Source organism: Dermacentor albipictus, chromosome 1 (genome assembly GCF_038994185.2).
Source record: "Dermacentor albipictus isolate Rhodes 1998 colony chromosome 1, USDA_Dalb.pri_finalv2, whole genome shotgun sequence".
Classification (NCBI taxonomy): domain Eukaryota; kingdom Metazoa; phylum Arthropoda; class Arachnida; order Ixodida; family Ixodidae; genus Dermacentor; species Dermacentor albipictus.
The window spans coordinates 252490786-252510851 of NC_091821.1; the positions used below are offsets into that span (position 1 = coordinate 252490786).

At 41.6% G+C, this 20066-nt stretch overlaps 1 protein-coding gene across 3 annotated transcripts in view; it reads left to right on the plus strand.

Moving 5' to 3' along the window:
• The first annotated feature begins 136 nt into the window (after nucleotides 1-136).
• Nucleotides 137-20066, plus strand: part of barr (non-SMC condensin I complex subunit H) — a 72894-nt gene continuing 52964 nt past the window's right edge. Inside the window, exons 1-7 of one of the 3 annotated variants that reach the window (XM_065431012.1) lie at nucleotides 137-388; nucleotides 595-839; nucleotides 948-1038; nucleotides 1108-1197; nucleotides 1273-1402; nucleotides 4067-4140; nucleotides 15968-16033. In XM_065431012.1, the coding sequence (XP_065287084.1) occupies nucleotides 661-839; nucleotides 948-1038; nucleotides 1108-1197; nucleotides 1273-1402; nucleotides 4067-4140; nucleotides 15968-16033 (630 nt within the window). In that variant the 5' untranslated portion in view covers nucleotides 137-388; nucleotides 595-660. The remainder of the gene's footprint in view (nucleotides 389-594; nucleotides 840-947; nucleotides 1039-1107; nucleotides 1198-1272; nucleotides 1403-4066; nucleotides 4141-15967; nucleotides 16034-20066) is intronic. The other 2 variants (XM_065431001.1, XM_065431007.1) reach the window with 2 other exon arrangements.

The window sequence follows — 20066 nt, forward strand, 5'->3', positions numbered from 1 at the left end:
ACGTGTAGCGGTTATATTCCTTACTATGTAATGATAATCACGCTAGTTGTTTTGTTAGCGCCATCTCTCGGTCACATACTTTAGTTTACAACGCTACCGCTACTTTAATGTTTGTTGCACTGTGGACACACACAGCGGATGTTCATTGCGAGAAGAAATGTAGTTCCATGCAAAACTACATTTTTGAAATATGCAAATTTTATGAGTTGTGTAAATGCTCAACAAGCGTAATAAATATAGTTTGGGCGTTATTTTGGCCATGACGTTATGGTTACATTGGTTGTCTTCTGTGTTTGGTGTCAAATTGGCGCGAACGTGCGAATCCATTTATTCGAATTTTCCTAGCCTTCTGAAACGTTCGAATCAGCATTCAGTTGTGTTTGCGAAGGTGAGTGGCATCGAATATATATTGGATTGGGTAAACTTTATTAAGGGTCCTGCAGGACGTGCGTCAGCGCGCAGTGGTCGTGAACTTAACATTTATTATGTCAATTTGTGTGTTCGGTCGCCGCTGTGCGCATTTTGCCCAGACGACCGCTCACAGGAGGCCATTGAGAATTGTCAATACTATATTACTGCTTCGATTATTTGCAGCAGTTACTACAGCGTTGTTCTTAAGCTGCAAAGGACGAAGACCGCTGCTTTTCCTCCTTCCTGAAAATGGAGGATACTTTCACTACTCCACCGCGGAGACAAGCGAAAAGCACGCGGGCTAGTTTTGTGGATTCGGCGTTGCAGGCGCCCAATGACGACTGTGCCGAAAGGCACAGTAGACAGCAGGAACTTCTGCAAGAACTTCATTCGCTACATATTGAATCTCCTGGAACACCGGGCAGAAAGTAAGTATGTCGTAACCGCCCCTGAACGAAAGATCTGGGTATGGAATTTGTGTTGCCGATATGTTTGCTGGCTGTGAAAGTGGCGTGGTTATTTTGGTACTTTCACAGGCGCAGGTCTGTTGGATTGGTGCCCCCGACATTTACCGATGTCCAGCTTGCTGAACATTACGCCAGTTGTATCCGTCTGGCGAACGAAAACGTGAGGTCTTTTTCAAACTTGCAACCTCTGACTAGTGTTTTATGCTAATGAAGCCGCATTATCTTACAGAAAATTACGTCCAAAAATGCATTCCAGTTGCATTTAATTGACCACATACGAAAGGTCTTGCAAGCCGAAGATGGAACTACAAATTTTCAGGTTAAATCTAAAGAATATTTGCATGCCACTATTTATCTTGTAAGATTGCTTTGAAAGATAATCTGATTTAAACAGAGCGCCAGCTGTACTCTCGATGCAAGTGCCAAGATCTATGCTCACCGTGTGGATCATGTGCATTCTGAAGCTTTGCACATTGCTGGAGAACTTGGAATTTCATCGAGAATTAGGAAGCGTGAACTGAAAGGTGAGTGCTGGTTTTCAGTTTCGTTATCAGATAACTTTGAATAGAAATTGTTCTGTTTGAAAACCATTTGTGGCATACGACCATGTGGATGACATGGTGAAAAGTGCCAGTGTCCTAACTGAGTTGTCTGGTGGCATATTCGAAAGTGCTCCGGGAGCACATAAAAAGGTGCAATGCAGCAACTAAGCTTTAATTCGAGCATAAGTGGCGATATAATAATGAACTCTGGTGATAATAAAACCTTGTTGCAATTAGACCCTCTTGCATGATCTTGATATACCACTTTCAGTTTATTTCAGAGCACTCTGGCAAAGCTCCACGAGTCACACACTTAGGTTTGCTGCGAGTATAAACAGCTTCTTGTGAATTAAGTCTGATTGTTGCAGTTAGACCTATTTAATCACATAATACAACTTTATAGCTGTTTTATATGACAGTAGTAGCACTTCCAGACCACTCGAATATACCATGGGGCATTGCTTCCTTTACTAGATGCCTGCCACATGAGCGAAAAACCAGCTGCCAAACCCTTTCCATTTACTCCTCTTCACTAGTGTGTCGTGAGCACCACATGTGGCTGGCAGAACCACTGGGTGCTACCTCGTGTGGCTTCCGAAAACTTCATCACGCATGCATGTCAATCTTGAAGGCCATTAACCTGAATCATAGCTCGGTGTATGTTTGCAGGCATTACAAGGGACTATTCTGGTGCCAGACAACCAACCTTTAAAATGCACACCCAAAGAATTGTCCCGACTGTGGTCTCGGCGTGGTACAGACCACGTAAACACCGTGTGCTGGGTCACCAGCCGTTGCCACTGCCCGCCGCCCGTAATGATAGTGTCGGTCACGGACGCCACCTTGCAACGCTTGTTCACAGCTGAGGGCATGCCCATGCCGTTGCGAGCGCGAGCCATTCTGCAGGCATCTAGTAAAGGAGGCAATTCACGAGGATGCACCTTTGGCTCCCTTCATTCTCTAGGTTTGTGCATTGGGGGCACGTTGAAGGACCCCTGGTGGTCAAAATTAATTTGGAGTCCCCCACTACAGTGTGCCTCATAATCAAATCGTTTTGGCACATAAAAGACCCCAGAATTCATTCATTCTCTAGGTCTATTATTTTCTCGTACCACAGTGCCATTTAGTATGTCCAGATTGTTTATATTACCATCCAGTTAATTTTTGTGGAATTATTTTCCTGGTAAGTTCTACATATTTAGTATGGTGTTAATATGCCTTTTAGAGCTTCAAAAGCAATTAAATCGAAACTGTGATGATGGTTCAAGCCACAGGGCCAAGGCAGCTCGAAGTTGTGAGCAGCGAACTGCCTCCCCACTTCTACCAATCCACCAATATTTATGAGTGGGTCTGGCCTCCTTCACCTGAAAAAATTGGCTGTTTTGGGGGAGTGAAATGAACCTAGACAGAGAATAATGAGCTATGCAAGAAAGATGGCTTACAATTTGTTAAATTTCAAATATGAATTGAATAGTCCTTGTTATTGATTCGTCTTGGATTTGAAAATGCACTATTCAAAATTGTTCAGTATTTGTTCCTGTTCAAATATTCGAGACTCCAAACAACCCTTTAGGGTTTTGAAGGACAGAGACTGATACAAGTGATAGAAATTCTGAATTATATTGCTTCAGGAGAGCCCCGATTTTGAACCTGAGGCATCAGTTGCCGAGAGAAAGTGCAAGGCAGGAAACTTCTGGTCAATAACTTGCAGTCATATATTAACAGGGCTATATCTTTTAGGCAGCCTATATATGAATTTGTTGTCTTGATTATGCTAAATAATTTATTCCAGTCTCACCATGTTTGCATACCTTTAACAGATATGTGAGGTGCTGTAGTATCACACTTCGCTGCTTCAACAAGCACAGTACAATACGTGCATATGATGATGTGCTGTTCCTTTGTTTCATTGCTGGCAATGCCGGGGCGCTCCAGATAACTGAAAGCAGTTGTTTTTGATTTACAAGATCCCAAGTTCAATAACAGTCAAGTTTTGAATGATATTACTTGCATGTATCGAACAATTGAATTACACTCTTCTGTTTTTTACACTCTTCTGTTTTTACACTCTTCTGTTTTTTACACTCTTCTCCGTGCAAACTTTATTGTTTAGAAATGACAAAATATTCTATATTCAATTCAACATTTGGAGGTCTTCTTCCTCAAGTATTTGTATTCCATTTGTTTAGAAAAATTTTCTGTTCAAACACCCCTGAATATTCGTTATTCCCTTTGCCCACCTATGTATCCATACACATGTACACCCTGCAGCCAATGTATGCCTGGGAGCCACTCTCAAACAAGTGCAGACTTTAAGCACTGCACAGGGCTATGTATAGCATTGCTACTAGATCATTGTGCAATAGTCAGCTGAGATTTAGCTAGGTATATTTAGTGCCTAGGTTTTTTTTTCCTTATTTTACTTTATTACTGTAAAAGATTTTTTACTTGGGACTACATCTTCAAATTTTACTTCATCTTTCAATTTAAAAAAAGTTCCTGTACTACAGCGAGTAGTTGGAATGCTGCAAAAAATTGCTTGTTTGGCCAAATATTGACTTGCTCTGTGCTAACACAGAGCAGATCAACTTATTTCTTCCCATGAGTTCCTTTCTTATCCTTTTGTTGCTTCTTTCATTTTGCTAGCACAAGCCAAAAATGAGGATCCTGACCAACCAGCAGTGGCTACAAAAGGCCGTGCAAAGCGAACTAAGGGCCGTGTAAGTAGACGTTTATCTGAATTGCAGCTTGGCACTTCAGAATAAGTAACTTGGGTCTGGAATCTTGAACACAGTACAATATCACTGCTCAAATCTTTGGCATTCTCTGTGCTAGTGGATTGCCATTGTGGTGGCCATTATGTCTGTGCTAGGTACCCGCAAGGTATTGTATCTGTTACCAAGCTTTTGGAACAACAAAAAGTGAAATAGAAAGCTCGCTCTGTGACATAAACAAGGTGACAGTAGGGCAGCTTGCCAAGCTAATTTTGCAATCAATGTGCATGTGTGCTTTGTATGAGATGAAAGATGCAAACCTGGCTCTTGTGATGAAACCACATTTAACAGATAGACACTCTCATATGCAGTTCACACTTTATGTTCAATCGAATGGCTTTTGCTATCATTAATTGGGCGAATATGTAATACAAAGAAGAACATTGGTGAATTTGGAAAAGCTAATGCAAAAAGTATATTTCATATTGTGCTTAGCTGTGTAACGTTGAAAATTTGAAATAGGGCCAATTGAAAATTTAATTGTTATTTTTTGGTTGGCAGCTCTTTAGTAAGAATGAATGTTAAAATAGCAGTATTAGCTGCCATGCATTATAAAATTGTGCAGATCTAACGCACATATTGAAATCTATGTGAAGTGAAGCTTTCGTGTACAGATGTGCGGTCTCGCAATGTGACGTATGCTGTCATCTCAAAGAGCTAGTTGGCATTGGCACCATAGAAGTATGCGTGAGATTTTGGCCTAATGGTTTGAGCATCACGCTGTGTAACCGAGGTTTGATCTCACCTTTGGGCACATAGTTATTATTATTATTATTATTATTATTATTATTATTATTATTATTATTATTATTTTTTAGTGTGAGCTGTTTGGCAGGACAGCAGCAGTACCCAGCAGCCATGGTCAGGAAAATCTGGGAGGGCTTGCAAAGAAAGCTTGCTTTAAATATTCCAATTCGAAATGCGTTGGTCTGTATGTTAACTCCTTAATGCCCAACTTATTTTGGTCTTACAAAAGAATTCTAATTTTGTACTTTACCTGGCTTTTGCCCCTACACTGAAAAATGAGACTGGAAAGCTTCATTGCACTGCTATATTTCTCAAACTTGGTGTGTCATGAATTTGCAACACTGAGCAATAGGTTTGTCTTTGGGCAATGCCAAAAATTTATTCAGCTTGGACATGCATTTAAGAATACTTACTCTTTGTCTTCTCAAACATTCCTTATTTTAACAAAACTTATGAATTCAGTATTGCTGGCACAAGTGCTGATGGAGATTGTAGTTTTTTTATTTACTGAGGGAGAGATGTACATTGCACTTGGAGTGCACAAAAATTTTGTCTTTTACGATGGGGTTTACACCTTTGCTGCATGTCTATTACAAATATTTAGTGCCCTGTGTTGTCTTTCCTGACACCTTCAGTTGTCATTGCTGCTGTTTTTCTTGCCATTTAAATGTGGCACGTACACAGGAGGGAGAATGGACGAAGCTTTGCAGTGGAGTCAGTAAGAAATGACATTCTTTCAGCTAACTTGATGTAATATCCGTATGGGTTTCCTTTGTAGCTTCGTGTTACAATGGGGTGGATGACAATTTTCCACCTTGTGGTTTTCTGCAGAACTGATTTGGCACACTGAGGCAGCTGTCGTAACTCACCTTCCATTGGAGGACGTTTCCTCTACTCACTTAATCCATGAAAAGTGCATCCATTAATGGAATGAGCACAATGCCCTGCGACTAGTTTAAACCCTTCCTCGAGCCATGCACCTGCGCTTGGAAGTAAACAAAGCACACGAGCATCATTCACAGCTGCACAATCAGTTCTGCATTGCAGCAGAACCCATGAAAATGAGGATTCAAATAACCACTAAGCACACTGGCGTATCAAGAAGCTGGGCCCTGGGGCAGTACGCCAGGGAAATAGCGCTGTATATATTTGGCTAGTAGTTTGAAAAAGGCACTTTACCAATTATTTCCATGGGTTACTGTGTTCTTAATATGTCTCCATGTGAATCCATGCTATTTTCTTCGTCATGGTTGCATGCCATGTTCATGTTGATCAAAACGCACTACTTGAACAAGAGACAGAAGAAGGACGTAGAAAAATGGGCACTTCCCACTTTTACTATGTCCTTTTTCCTCGTCATTCTTCACGTTTCTTTAGCACATTTCGGTCATTGTGTACGACCTACAAGCACCAACCTAAGCTCTTCTGTTGTATTCACATGCCCATCGTTTGTGCTTACACGGGTTTCCCAGTTTTTTTTTTTCTCTTTCGATGTTAGTCATTTTTGCAGCTTCCGAAATTTCTTTGTCGGTTCTTAAAGTCAGCTATATATGCTGCCCTTTTGGGTTGCTTCCTTGGTCACTGTTGTGCCTATTCTCAGTTTTTGTGTCAATGTGATTAACGTTGTCCTGAAAAGGATGCTTGCATCTTCAGAACAATTTTGTTAGCACTCTCAGCAGTTAAAGAAACTTGCACAACTTTTTTTGACACGTATCTCTTCAGTGTAGTGAGAACTTTGTGAAGAAATGCTCTGCAAGAGATCGCTGCCATGTGCATGTGCCATGTTGAACAGATTGAACGGAATTCTGAACTGAATTCTCTGTTGTGGGGTATGAAATGTTTAAAAATTCCATTTATTTCAGCTGGTTGTAATGGAGAGTTTTAGAATAGGGGCCACAAAAGTTTGGGGTCCCAAAGAGCTTTGCAGGTGTTGGCATTGGGGCACACAGGAGTGAAGAGTTTTTGAATAAGGCTTTACGTTTGCGGATAGCGTCTTGCCCTGACAGCGCTACTATGGTGACGAAGAAAAGCTATTAGAAATAATTAAATAAAACATACCATTTTATGATAAGAGCAATTTTGACTTTCGTGTTTTTGCGTTTAATTACAATTTAGAGGTTATTCTATTAGCAGTAAGCAATTGGTTGCGCTTAGTTTTGAGTAACCAACTTTACGTGCCTTCACCAGCCAAGCTAGTACCCCAGTCACATGGGCACTTTCAAAGTCCTTTGAACCAAAGATCTTTTACTTCAAGGGAGAATGCGTGCTGTCACACAGGCACAGCAAAGGAGCCCCACTGAAAGGGAGCTTTGAGTCAAAGGAGTGCGCATTTGTCCTTTGAAACCTCAAAGGAGTACTCTTGAGGCTAGAGGGCCTCCGACAGCAGAAAAAAAAATCTCCAAAAATATGGAAGTTCAATTGTTGCCTCTTCAGAACAAGCTTATAAGTACTGAATACTATTACTAAAGTACTAAACACTTTTGGGACACCCACAATTTCCATCATGAATGCACCGGTACAGCAGCGCCGGCACGTGTGATTGCATACGGCCTTATGATTTCAAATGTAAATATTGCAATGTGCTGAATAGTGGTGTTTTATAGATCCACGATAACTACAAGAATGTTATACGACTAATATTGCAATTGTTTTGAGCACCTCTTGTTATTCCTTGATTCATGAGAAACAGTCTTGTGTTGAATACCAGTGCTGTTGTATGGCAGTTTTCTTTTGCTTTCTATATTTTTTCTTTTTTTCCCCTGTTTTTCACGTGCTCTTGTGTATTTTTACAATCCACTTCCTGTTTGGGCCTATGCAAAGGCCTACAGTATTGTTAAATAAAAAAAGCTGAGAACACGAAAGGGCAACAACGAATAATCGATGCCAACATGCGGTGTACGAAGCGGTACACATAGTGGCCATCATTGCAATAAATACATCTGTATTTGGTAAAGTAATGCCTTTACTACCCGTGCATTTTGTTTTGATGTTTCTGTGTATTGGGAAAAATAAATATTGCTGAAAAAAATATTACATAAATTTATTATAAGACGCATTTGGGCCATATTTTTTTTATTACTTTTGAGGCGATGGCAGCGCTAAGGATACGTTGTGGTTTCTGTTAAAAGCTTCAACGGAGACCATCTAGAGACTGTGTAGCACTGACACATATCCCTTGAACAAATGTGCCTTTGCAAACTCAATGCTCCTTAACTTCAAAGGACCTTTGGCATGCTTGTGTGACTGAGGTATAAGCTGTGTTAGGCCTACGAGCCATGAAATTGACAACCGAATTCAGAATCAGTGATGTCTAATGAATCAATCTTTATAACCCACGCTAGTTGAGAGAAAGCAATAACCACAGTCGCTTCTCCTAGCTTGCGAACTTCGTGTGTTACCACGAATTGAGCCCAGTTTGGTGCTAGGTTAGAGCTGTCGCTTTGATGGGTGCTGCCATGTATGTTGACGCAAGCCTTTTGGGGAGCTTTTGGCGCTCCCACTAAATCAGTGAAATTGTGTGCCCGACGCAAAACCCTAACGCAGTTTGCGTCGTGCGCATGTACAGTGGCTTCGACACTATTTCCTTGGGGCCCAAAACGTTTGGCGCCCCTATTTTAAAACTCTCTAATTTTTCTTTCAATTTGGATGTATGCAGATTGTAGCTCAGTGGAGGCGAACATTCTTAAAGGCCCCCTCACCAGGCCCTGTAGCAAATTTTTGTTATATGCCAGAAGTTGTAACGTGTCCTCTAGGAAGTGTTCTGCCGAAAAACTTTTTCAAATCTGCTTGTTAATAGCCGAGATAGAAATATTTCAGTGCCGCGAACCCATGATTTCAGGAGGCAAGCTCCACTGCCAAGCAAGACACTCTCTCCACTCGCCCGTCTAGCCTCCGCAAGTGAAATTCCTTCCCTCCCTCTATTTTCCTATACCAGACCTCGAGGCTCGCGTGTCGTGTACATCACAGGCCCCGCCTTGATTTTTTTTTCTGCTCGTTTTTTTTTTTTTTCTGGCGCTGCACACTTCCACTGACAACGTTGCACGTGAGCTGTTCTGATTGTCTGGTTTTGCGCAGCGCATGATTTTGCGTGCTGTGCACTAGGACACATGACTAGCGGTATAATTCAGTGCTACACGAATAATGAGGCTGAACAAGCGGCTCGCAGAGCATGATCATGCTCTAGAACACTGTCGAAAATGGCATAGTTTCGGTACCTGCGCACATGGCTGCACGACCGTGGGAACAAGCAGACGAAGTGGAAGTACATCTCTCTTGCTTTGGTGCGAAGTAAAACAAAACAAAAAAAACGCAGACATTCCATTTGTTTTATTATTTCTCTAAACTTCATCGTCAATTCAAGAAACAGATCACACAAATAACAAATGTTGCCTTGAATAATTCTCGAAGTCACGTGTCACCATGAGCGACATCACACTGCGGACATGAGTACTTAGGCGTAGGGACGCGAGTATGTCACTGTCTGGCTTGGAGCATGGTCGCCATGAGGGAAAGGAAAGACGGCATTCAGATTTAAATTTCGGACCTTTTCCCGGCGTGTAGCGGTGTAATCCTTTGCAAACACGATCTTTAGCATGCATTTTATGCTCTGCACTTGTCAGCTCGAAATGACCAGACCTAGTAAGGGCCCTTTAAGCAAAATTGTTCATTCGTGGGACATGTATGCACTAGTGGAACAGTTGCGCCAATTGCACCAAATTGTGCCAACAGCTGTCCTAAAGTAGGCTGTTGGATAAAAAATAGTTTTGGAAAATCTTTGGTCGCACATTTTTTAGTGTAGTTGTTGAGTGTCATTTTATAAATTCTCAGTAATATAATTGTTGCTCATTTGAGTTAAATAAATGAAAAATGTATGTCTGCAATCTCAAAAAAGACAAAGAAACATTTTATTTTTGCACTTCCAGTCTAAAACACTACAGTTGGATGATGCTGTGTCTGCTGTGTGTGGCCTCCGGAAAGAAAAGCGTAGCATAGATACCGTGGCCGCCACAGGGTGCCGCCACAGGCCGTCTCACATTCAACCTTTGGCCGAGGCCTGTTGAGCATTGCTTCCTTGCGTCCCCTTGCCATCTCCCTTGTGTAGCTTCCAGTGCACTAGTGGAAATGAAAGCAAAGAAAAAGCCATTGATCGGTCCGATAACCATGTATGACTTTGCTTGAAGGATTTTAAAAACTTTTGCAGCAGGAGATTTGTGAGGTGACGTGATCTAATAGTGATGTCACTCTGTGATTAGTTAAAAGAAGTGTTTCAGGGCCCCTTTAAAGCAGGACCTTGGCTAAGGCCTTTAAAAGTTGTGCTTGTTTACACTGGCAATCTATCTACAGTTACTACCGAATATACTAAAGACAGGACTCGTGTAAAAGCCACATCCCCTAATTTTGCTGCCGGAAGTTTGGTAGAAAACAATGTGGCAAACAAATAGTTGCATTTCATGTGCGGTGCCGCACTCTTCGCAATCGGTGTATCTACGAGATGGCAATAACTGCCCCAGCAGATCCAACGGTTGCAGCGGGCTGCAATCGTTGGATGTGTTGGATCTGTTCGATGTGTCCATTGTGGAGTCTTGGTACTTAAACTTGGATGGATGGCATCAGGCAACCACAGGACAACGCTAACCAGATGGCTAAGGAAAGGCACCTTTGCAGCTCGTCTTCTGAAAAATCTTGAAGCGCGTGGTGTGCGGTGTCATTAGACAATATCACTAAAAGCTTCATGGTTACAGGTGTTTCTAATGCTATGAACGATCTTGAGGATGACTACCTGATCGAACATGCTTTCAATAACAATAGTTTCCCCGGGCACAGGCTTACAAATACCTTGGAATTATCTTCACGCACAACATGCAGTCATCCCAGCATATTGATCACATTACATCTATAGCACTAAGAAAATTAGGTTACGTGAGACGAACATTATATAAATCGCCAAAGCACACTAAATTACTAATGTATAAAACAGTCATTTGTCCTGTATTAGAGTATCCTTCATGCATCTGGAACCCGTATAAAGTATGCAACATTAACAAAGTTGAATCGGTGCAAAGGAAAGCTGTTCGCTTCATTTGTCATCACTATGATCATGATTTTTCGCCCTCATCTGCAATGAATTTCTTGAATTTATCTCCTCTATGCACATGGCGACATATAGATTCTATGAAGCTATTACATTAAATTATTCACTCATGCTGTCGACTATCTGCTGATGATTACATCGTAATGCCAGCGCTCTTCCAACTAGACGTCACACCCTCAACCTAAAGCCTTTCTTTGCACGCACTAACATGTTCAAACACAGTTATTTCCCGAGAATTGTCGACTGTTGGAACGAGTTACCCAGTTCTGTTCGTGAAATGGCACTGTGTGATTTTGTAGAAGCACTAATGTGTTAAGTTTGCTGTCCCCCTTTTTTAAATCTATTATGTTAAACTGCCTTTGTTTCTGTTTCTTGTGTTTGCTGTACTCCACTCCTGCAGTAGCCCTGAATAGGGCTGCAGTATTTGAAAATAACAAATAAATGAGCTGTGTCCTAGCAACAGCCACAGTGAATGCCGTGACAGGATGAAGACTGCTAACAAATGCCAGATAGCACTCTGTTTTAATGTCAGAAATCTGGATAGGGGGTGTACGAATATTTGGGACTTTCAAATAAAGAATCGATTAGTGTCCTATTTGATTCGGTCTTTGAATCAAATAGTCACTATTCGTAAATGTGAATATTTGTTTAATATTTTGAAATGTCAGCAGTGCCTAATTAAGCATAATATTGGAGCAAAAGTATGATAAATTTTCATCCCCGCAGGCTTCGTATAGACAAAACATGAGAACTTGCGTAGTGGAGCAGGCTATGTCTTTTAGGTAGCCAAACTTTACTGGCTATACAGCAATCATTTGCACACTTAAAAAACCCTGTGCATGCGAAGAAACTACTTGTTTGCTCCTAATGCTCCATTTGTGCTTTTAATGAACAGCACTTCAAATGACAGAAACTTGCTAATTTTAAGAATACTAGGAAGTGAACAAAATTTTATAGTAATTGTGATAACCGCTGTTCATTATTTGAAAACTATTCGATTTGATTCACTTCTGGTCCTATTCGATTCTTATTGGATTCGGTCTTAAAAATCGCTATTCGCAGACCTCTAAATGTGTAATGAAAAAATGTGGACTGAAAATTGAATTGCAAATGGCATGTCTGAGTATGGGGCTGCCAAAATTGCGCAAAAGGAAAGTGTGTCCCTTGTACGATTATAAAATAACTGCGGTTGGGTTTTCTCTGCACTTATGACCTTTATCTAGGTTGTAAAAATGCACTATAGTTTCGTTTAGGTAGTAATAGACCATGTTGCATAAATGGCCAAATTTTTGAAGTTTTTATGTGAACACTTTTCATATAGAACAAACATGCTTTAGATATTGAAAGACGACATTTCAGCTCTTCATTCAAACTGTGTGTGCCAATTACTTGGGCACAATGTGACTGTTTTCATCTTTTTTTTTGTTAATGTCTTTAGTGCCTTGAAATTTATTGCTAAATAAGGATGTTCCCTAGCTGTAATTGCACTATTGGCAAGTTCATTTGACTGTTGTGCTGTTTATATGAGGGCAAATCAGAAAGTCCTTACTCATCTTTTTTTTTAGCCAAGTTATGGCTGTAAATGTGAAGTCAACACATCCGTTGGACCTTTTTGGACCGGCCTGGCTTTATCTGCTGGTAGTTGCGCGACACGCCGCTGCTATCAGTTGTTGAAGATGGCGGTTGTGCTTTACACTTCCATGGTGTACGAGTAATGAAGTACGATTATGGCGAAAGATGTCTCACTTTGAAAAGTGTGAGGTGGTGGTGTTGCGAGTTCACAAAAGGCCGTGAAGACTCGCTTGACAATGAGCGTTTGGGGAGGCCGCGTGCATCACTGTCTGACGATTGTGATGGGACAAATTTAGTGCTCCAATGGGGCAAATGCCTGAACCAGTGGAGGGAATATGTGGGAAAATGGTGTAAGGTACGTAGAATAGCACGTATATTTGCAATGGCCTGTATGCACCTTACTTTGGATAATAAAAAATAGGGGCAAAAAGTTTAATTCACCCTCATAATTGGGCACCAGGCCATTGAGCTTGACCATCTTCAATTTCCTTATAAAAAATTTTGATTGATTTCATTATTGTAACAAGTGTTTTTGCAAGGTACTTTTAGTCAAAATAATTTATTTACTTTCTGGCCATTAAGTTTTCTCAGAAGTGGCAAAAACGTTAGCTGGAAGAAAATGTCAGAAAACTAATATCTTATTGCACATTGCTCTCAAACTTTCCTTGATGATTGGTAAGGTGTTGTTAGTTGAGATAACGATGTGCTGTATCATTTTTATTTTTTGTGGCACACTGGCATGAAAGAATGCAGTTAACCACATTTAGGGATATTTACAAAAAAATGTGTTGTCTAGAAAGTCATTTTCGAAATATTTATTGTTTGGTAGCAATGCCAAGGCACAGTAAAAAAAAAAAAACTTATTGCAGCTCGAAAGAAAAGCGGACGATCAAATTCTTAAAGTACTAAAAATAGCGTGAAGTTTCATTTTTCTCTGGAAATTGCATAGTGAGATGTTCAAAGTAGAAATATAAAATGCCATGCTTTCAAAGCCAAGGAAGTCAGCATTTATTTGTCGGAATATAATTCAAATTATTTTTGTTTTAAGCATGATATTAATTTTTGAATATGAGGACCCGGTGCCTCTCTGTAATGGCTCTTCGCCATGTGGAAGACCATATGAGTGCATTTGCTACGCTGGTTTGAACTAACGCACAATCTTCCCAGCAATCTGTTTTTTGGAGATAAGCAGAGGAAGTGCACATTGAGACGCAAGGGGTGCCACCATTTGTGCGAAGAATCGGTGCTAGATATAAATAATGCAAAACTGTGTCAACTATAGTCGGATACAACTTTAGAAAAAAGGGGGCGTTTACTCCTCCGAGGCAGATGCACATGAGCATCCACCAATGGGCGCGCACTCTGGACCGACGTCATGCGCCGCACGGCCGGTGACTTCGCCGCTTCGGTCATCTGGGCGGGGCCTCCCCTTTTTTCTAAAGTTGTATCCGACTATAGTGACCTTTCAGATGTGACACTGGTGCACTGAAGAAGGGGAATCAGCACAGCTAGGATATGAGAACATCTTGGGGGGTTCATGAATATCATAAAAAAATTACATTGGAAACATAGAAACAGCATAAATGCAGCCTTCTAATTTATTTGAAGTGCACATGTGTGGCTGCTTTTCTGGAGGATCATAATATCTGAAATCGTGGTCCACATTTACAGGTCCTGCAGTGAGCATGCTGGTTGACTCTTTTGCTGTTTGTCAGCTCATGTTCCCATTCACAGCATCTTGCTTTGCTTATGTAGACTAAGTGTCAGTAAGATCTGGTAAACAGTTTTCATGGCACAATGGATATTTTTATGGCGGTGCTTCATCCCAGTATAAAAATAAAAAATAAAGGACTTGTTCAACCTCGGCTACCGTGAAAATGATATTAGTTTGAAAGCGGAGTGGAGTTTTTTTGCCACTTCTCATGTCTAGTGTCCAAATCCATGCCCTAGTGACATCTCTTTGAGTAACACCCACCCACAGTTGCACATCTCGTCTCTTCTACACCCACCACTAATACCAGCATTCTTGACATAAGAGTGACATAAGAGGGCGCAGGGTTTCCCATCCGCACTACAGCTGGTATGTATGCTATAGAGGTGCTGGATTCATGCATGAGCGCTCTTTTTAAAAAGATGACTTTATTTTCATTAAACGTGGGGATAGAAATACTCACTTTCTTGATTAAGGAATGTACTGCATTTTATAATTTTATTCTGAGCACCTTTCTATGGAATTCATGATGAAAGTTGAGGCACTATGCTATCTTTTTCTATTTAAAGCGTTTTTTTTTTTCGTACACTTCTTTTCTGAAGTGCAAAACTATTTTTACCACTCTTACATTCTTTCCAAGCATAACCTCTACAGGTGGCAGTTAATTTCATTGTTTAAAAATGTAGTTTCACCGCATTTGATCTTCAGAGTCATAAATGGCGTACTGCTACAGCATGGATTAATAATTTTCAGTTCTTCAGTGAGTTTTGTTAAGAATACAGAATATGGATTTCATGTGACAACTCTGTGTAGGAATGTCAGATACGAGAAAATCAACTATTTCATGTGTAGCATACTTGAAAGCAGCCATCCCGCCAGTTGAATTATATGATGGATTTAAAACATTGTGCAAAACAATGGAAGAACTGAACCCACTACATGGTGACATTCTGATACTGAGAGCAAACACCCAGACATCTACCTTCCAAATCGTGTTACGAAAGGGCCGTACACATTATTCAAGCTTGCTGCATAGGTCCATTCAGATGTTTGTGACTCATTTGAAATACCACTATTTTCATTGTTGCTTTTGCTTGGGAAGCATCCAAGATTTATGCACACAGCACCTGAAAGGAATAAAGTATCTAAAATCTCAAAAGTGACTCTGTTGACAGCACAAATGTTTACAAAAAATCCTAAATGTGGTTCATTTCGCACTTTTTCTTGCCAATGTAAGTAAATAAAAATCAAGCAAAATGATACAAGCCGTCACTTCAACAAACAATGCTTTATCATCATCCAGGAATATTTGAGAGCAATGTGAAAAAAATTGATTTCTTTTTTACAAATTTTTTTTCTGAGCAATGTTTGGTCCCCTCTAAGAAAATGGTGACCAGAGTACTAAAAAATTTTAACTCGCAGTACTTTGTGGGGGTTTTTGCTACAATAACAAGAGCAGCCATGATTTTTTATAAATCATTTAAAGGTCAAGCTCAATGTCTGGTGCATTTGGCATGGAACGACCCAATTGTAAACATTGGTTAAGGTGTGTGCATCTTTGTGCATGTATGAATTAATGTGTACGTGCACCTTCCTTCCTTGTCTTGTTTGTGATTCACCAAATGATATTAATTGCAATGACTCACTTTCAGGGTTCTTCTACACTGGTGCGGAATGAGAAAACAATCACAATTGAAAAAGTGGAAACTGTGAGACCTGTAAGTGCTGACTTGGCATTTTTCTGGCTTCATTATAAATTTACGGTTTTAAAGAATGCAACAACTCGGTACAGGACGTTTCACTGGCCTAGCTAAATTCTTGCTGTTAAAAAAATTAAATTATGGGGTTTTACGTGCCAAAACCACTTTCTGATTATGAGGCACGCCCTAGTGGAGGACTCCGGAAATTTCGACCACCTGGGGTTCTTTAACGTGCACCTAAATCTAAGTACACGGGTGTTTTCGCATTTCGCCCCCATCGAAATGCGGCCGCCGTGGCCGGGATTCGATCCCGCGACCTCGTGCTCAGCAGCCTAACACCATAGCCACTGAGCAACCACGGCGGGTAAATTCTTGCTTTTGACACAAAATGATGTGTTTCACGATTTCAGAGGCAATTTAATTAAAGGCGTGAGTGGTTTGATCCTGGATCACTGCATGATATGTACAGTAAAACATGTCATTGCATTGTGATGTTGCACAGTATCTTCAAGTGGTGCAGAAGTGTCCTAAGAGACGGAAGTTGTGTCATGCCTCTGTCATTGCAGGGTTGTAGCTGTTACTATAGAGTTTCCTACAATACAATTACTAGAGCGAAATCTGCGTTGAGCCACCATGAGAATGATGGGAAGTACATGGATTTGTCTGATCTTCGTGCTTGTGTTGTTGTTAAAACATTTATTTAAAAAAAAACAGAGAAAGTTTCCTCCCCCCAGGAAGTGGATCCATCAGGGTGGGGAAGAGGAAGATAAAGGAGGAGGTCAGTTCGGATATTGTGGATTCAGACGTTCTTGTGACTTTGTTTATTATGCTTTATATGCCTTTATTGTTGTAAATTTCAGAGCAATCTATACATTTCAAAATGCAGAAAACACTGTGAGCATGCACGATTACTACTAATTGCAATTATTTGGCTTGTCATGGTGGCCAAATCGAAATGTGCCAAGCGTCTCAAGGCACTGGCTTGCCCGTGATAACGGGGTTCTGTGTCGCTTGTCGGTGCATGTGTCCGGGGCGTAATGGTTTCAATATCGGACTTCTGTGCTAGATGTCTATGTGTTCGAGTCCTGCCGTCGCACAATTTTAATAAAGTTTATTTAACTATTTATTATGTAGTACTTTGTTGAAAATGATGAGTTTACAGTCGCGAAGCTGTTTGAAGCCAGAAGGACGAAGTTCAGGCAAATCCATGTACTTCCCATAATTCCCATGCTGGGTCAACCGCTCCCATTGCAGCACCTGTACACACTAGCGCCAGAGTTCCCTCTAGTAATTATTGTATGAAACTCTATGGCTGTGACAGTTCAGCGTCTTTATGACTTGTTTCAGAGTTATTGCATTCCAAAAAGGCACTGTGAGAGTGGAATTCATGCATTTAGTGTGTGATCATTTGTGAGCTCAATGTGGTCTGCACTGCTATGTGTGACTCATTTGATAAAATGGCCTTGTGGCTCTTAAGAGAACTGAGTTCTACCATATACAGTCAAACCTCGATATATCGAACATGGATATATCGAATTATTACGTATATCGAACAATTTCTTTATCACATGGAAAATCGCATGCATTTTTAATTCTTTATTTCGAACGGGGCCGGATGTAAAATGGATATATCGAACTCCGCCGCCCCAGACCAAGTGCGCTCTGTTGACAGGAGGCGAGCTTTCCCGCAACACTCTCGAAGATGGCGGCGCGATCGGCGTTCCAGACTGCTGCGTACAACAGCTGCCCACATCGGTTGACCTGAGGGCGCCATTTGAACGTAGCGGCGTACACACGCGGCGGCTTGGAGCCAGCACGGCCGCCTCGATCACGCGCGCACCTATGCGCGCACGGCGGAGCAAGCCGCCTCGATCACGCGCGCACGGCGAGGCTTGCCCCCGCCATGCACGTGTGATCGAGGCGGCCGTGGAGCCAGTTGGAGCGCTTTGTCGGTGCTGAGCTACACATCATGTGCATAGCGGACTTCGTTGGCGGTGATGACAGCACCGGAACAGTGGCGGAGTTAACAGACGTGGAGATCGCTGCAGAAGTGACTGCTGAGCGGCCAAACGAAAACGCTGCCGAGGCTGATCCAGCAAGCGCTGATGTTGCCCCGCTCCCGACTGCAACTGAGGCTGTAGCTGTTTTGGCCGTTGTACGCCGCTACTGCAGCGCAATAGAAGGCACTGGACTGTCTCTTGTGGAACGTTTGGACTATGTTGAGGACGCTGTGGTCAAGCACGCGGTTGCCAATATGAAGCAGGCTACACTGCTTCAGTACTTTCAGCGAACTAAATAAATACTTTGTTTGAAGCTTCATGTAAGTATCTATTGCGCCACGATTGGTTCATTGATTGATTTGCGCTAGTTTTTGACGCGTTTTCTACGTGATTTTATATATCGAATTCTGGCTATATCGAACTATTTTGCGATCACCGCGCTGTTCGATATATCGAGGTTCGACTATATGATGCAACATGCAGTTATTGGTTGCTCTGTGTAGGACTGCAGAGATTTTTGCTCTGAAGAGAACAAATTTGTTGGCAAAATACATTTTTACAGGATATGCGGTACCTTAGCACCATTAGTTTGAGAAATATGTTGGAAGTAAAATGGCTACCATGTTTATTGCAAACTGAACGAGGGGCCTGCTGTGTTTCAAGAGCTATTGAAGAGAGCAGCAACAAAGTTTTGGAGGAAAAAGAGGAGAGCATTTTTTAGGATTGCGCAAAGCCTCTAAAGACTGTGCAAAACAAAAAATAACATAAAATGAAGAACTTTAATGGTTCTGACCTAGATATTAAGGCTGTCATCTAGTTATTGATGATGTTATGAAATTTTTAAGAAACTTGTACTAGCTGGATGCATGTTTCTGGGAATGGTACTTATGTGTAGCTTGTCTTTGACCTCGTGTGGGATACGCTGAGGTAGGTGCCTCTCATCCTTGACTAGGCAGCCCAGGTCTTGGAGCAGGGCTTTTCCCGTCTTTGTCAGCTTTGGTCTCTCCATTTGGTTGACGTGCGCTTCCACGAGCTCTTCCCACGTATGACAAGGAAAGGAGACAGGCGAGAATACAAGCGCTCAAGCACATACTCCAACGCACCAACAGCAAAGAAGAAAATGTGAGATACACGGACGCAGCTGCGTACAGAACAAATGACCGATTTACAATCAGTGTGGTCGGCGAGAAGAGCGAACAATTTACAGCCACATCCATATGTGCCAAGGACGCAAGCACAGCGGAAGAACTGGGCATAGCCCTGGCCATTGCAACGTGCAAGAAGACCCTGGTTACCGTGGTGACGGATTAGCAAGAAGCATGCAGAAGGTATGTGCAGGGTGTCTACCAACCGGGAAAACCGGGAATTCTTGGGGATTTTGAATAGTCTGGAAATACTCAGGGAATTTGTGCTTCTATCAGGGAAAATTAGCTGTGATTTTGTTGAAAGGGAATGAAAGTTATGGTAATGCTGGCTCGACTAACAAAGAGGTGTCGTAACGAATCTATTTTGACGCCGTGTCATTGGCTGGAGGAGTTGCCAGTGTACAGTCATTGACCGGCTTTCCGGATGCCCGATAATTCGGACAGTTTGGCGGCACCATACCCCATAAAGTCAATGTATAAAAACACCTAAAATTTTGGACACAAGAACCCTTTGCCGTCAGATTTTCGTCTTCTTGCCGTGACCGCATCTCCTAAATGACATTAATCAAACAAAGCCACCACCGCCGCCATTTTGATTACCCCACCGCCTCAAATGGCGCTCTCTACACAGATACGCTTGCAGCCATAGCCACCACCGCGGCAGTGCTAGGCTGCTTAGACGTTCGCTGTTAAGCTTCTTGCCATTTGGTGTCGCGTTTTTCATCAAAAGAATTTGCCACTGTCAGCAATGCGACTCTGCTTTTGTGATCCTGGCTATTAGCTTCGAAGCTTGGAAAGCACGGCATGTTGCATAAGGCGGGTTCTTGGAAGTTATCTTTGCCTTAGTACAGTATTGTTACGTAGTGAAGCATGCACAAAAGTATTGCGGTGAAGCATTACAAGAGT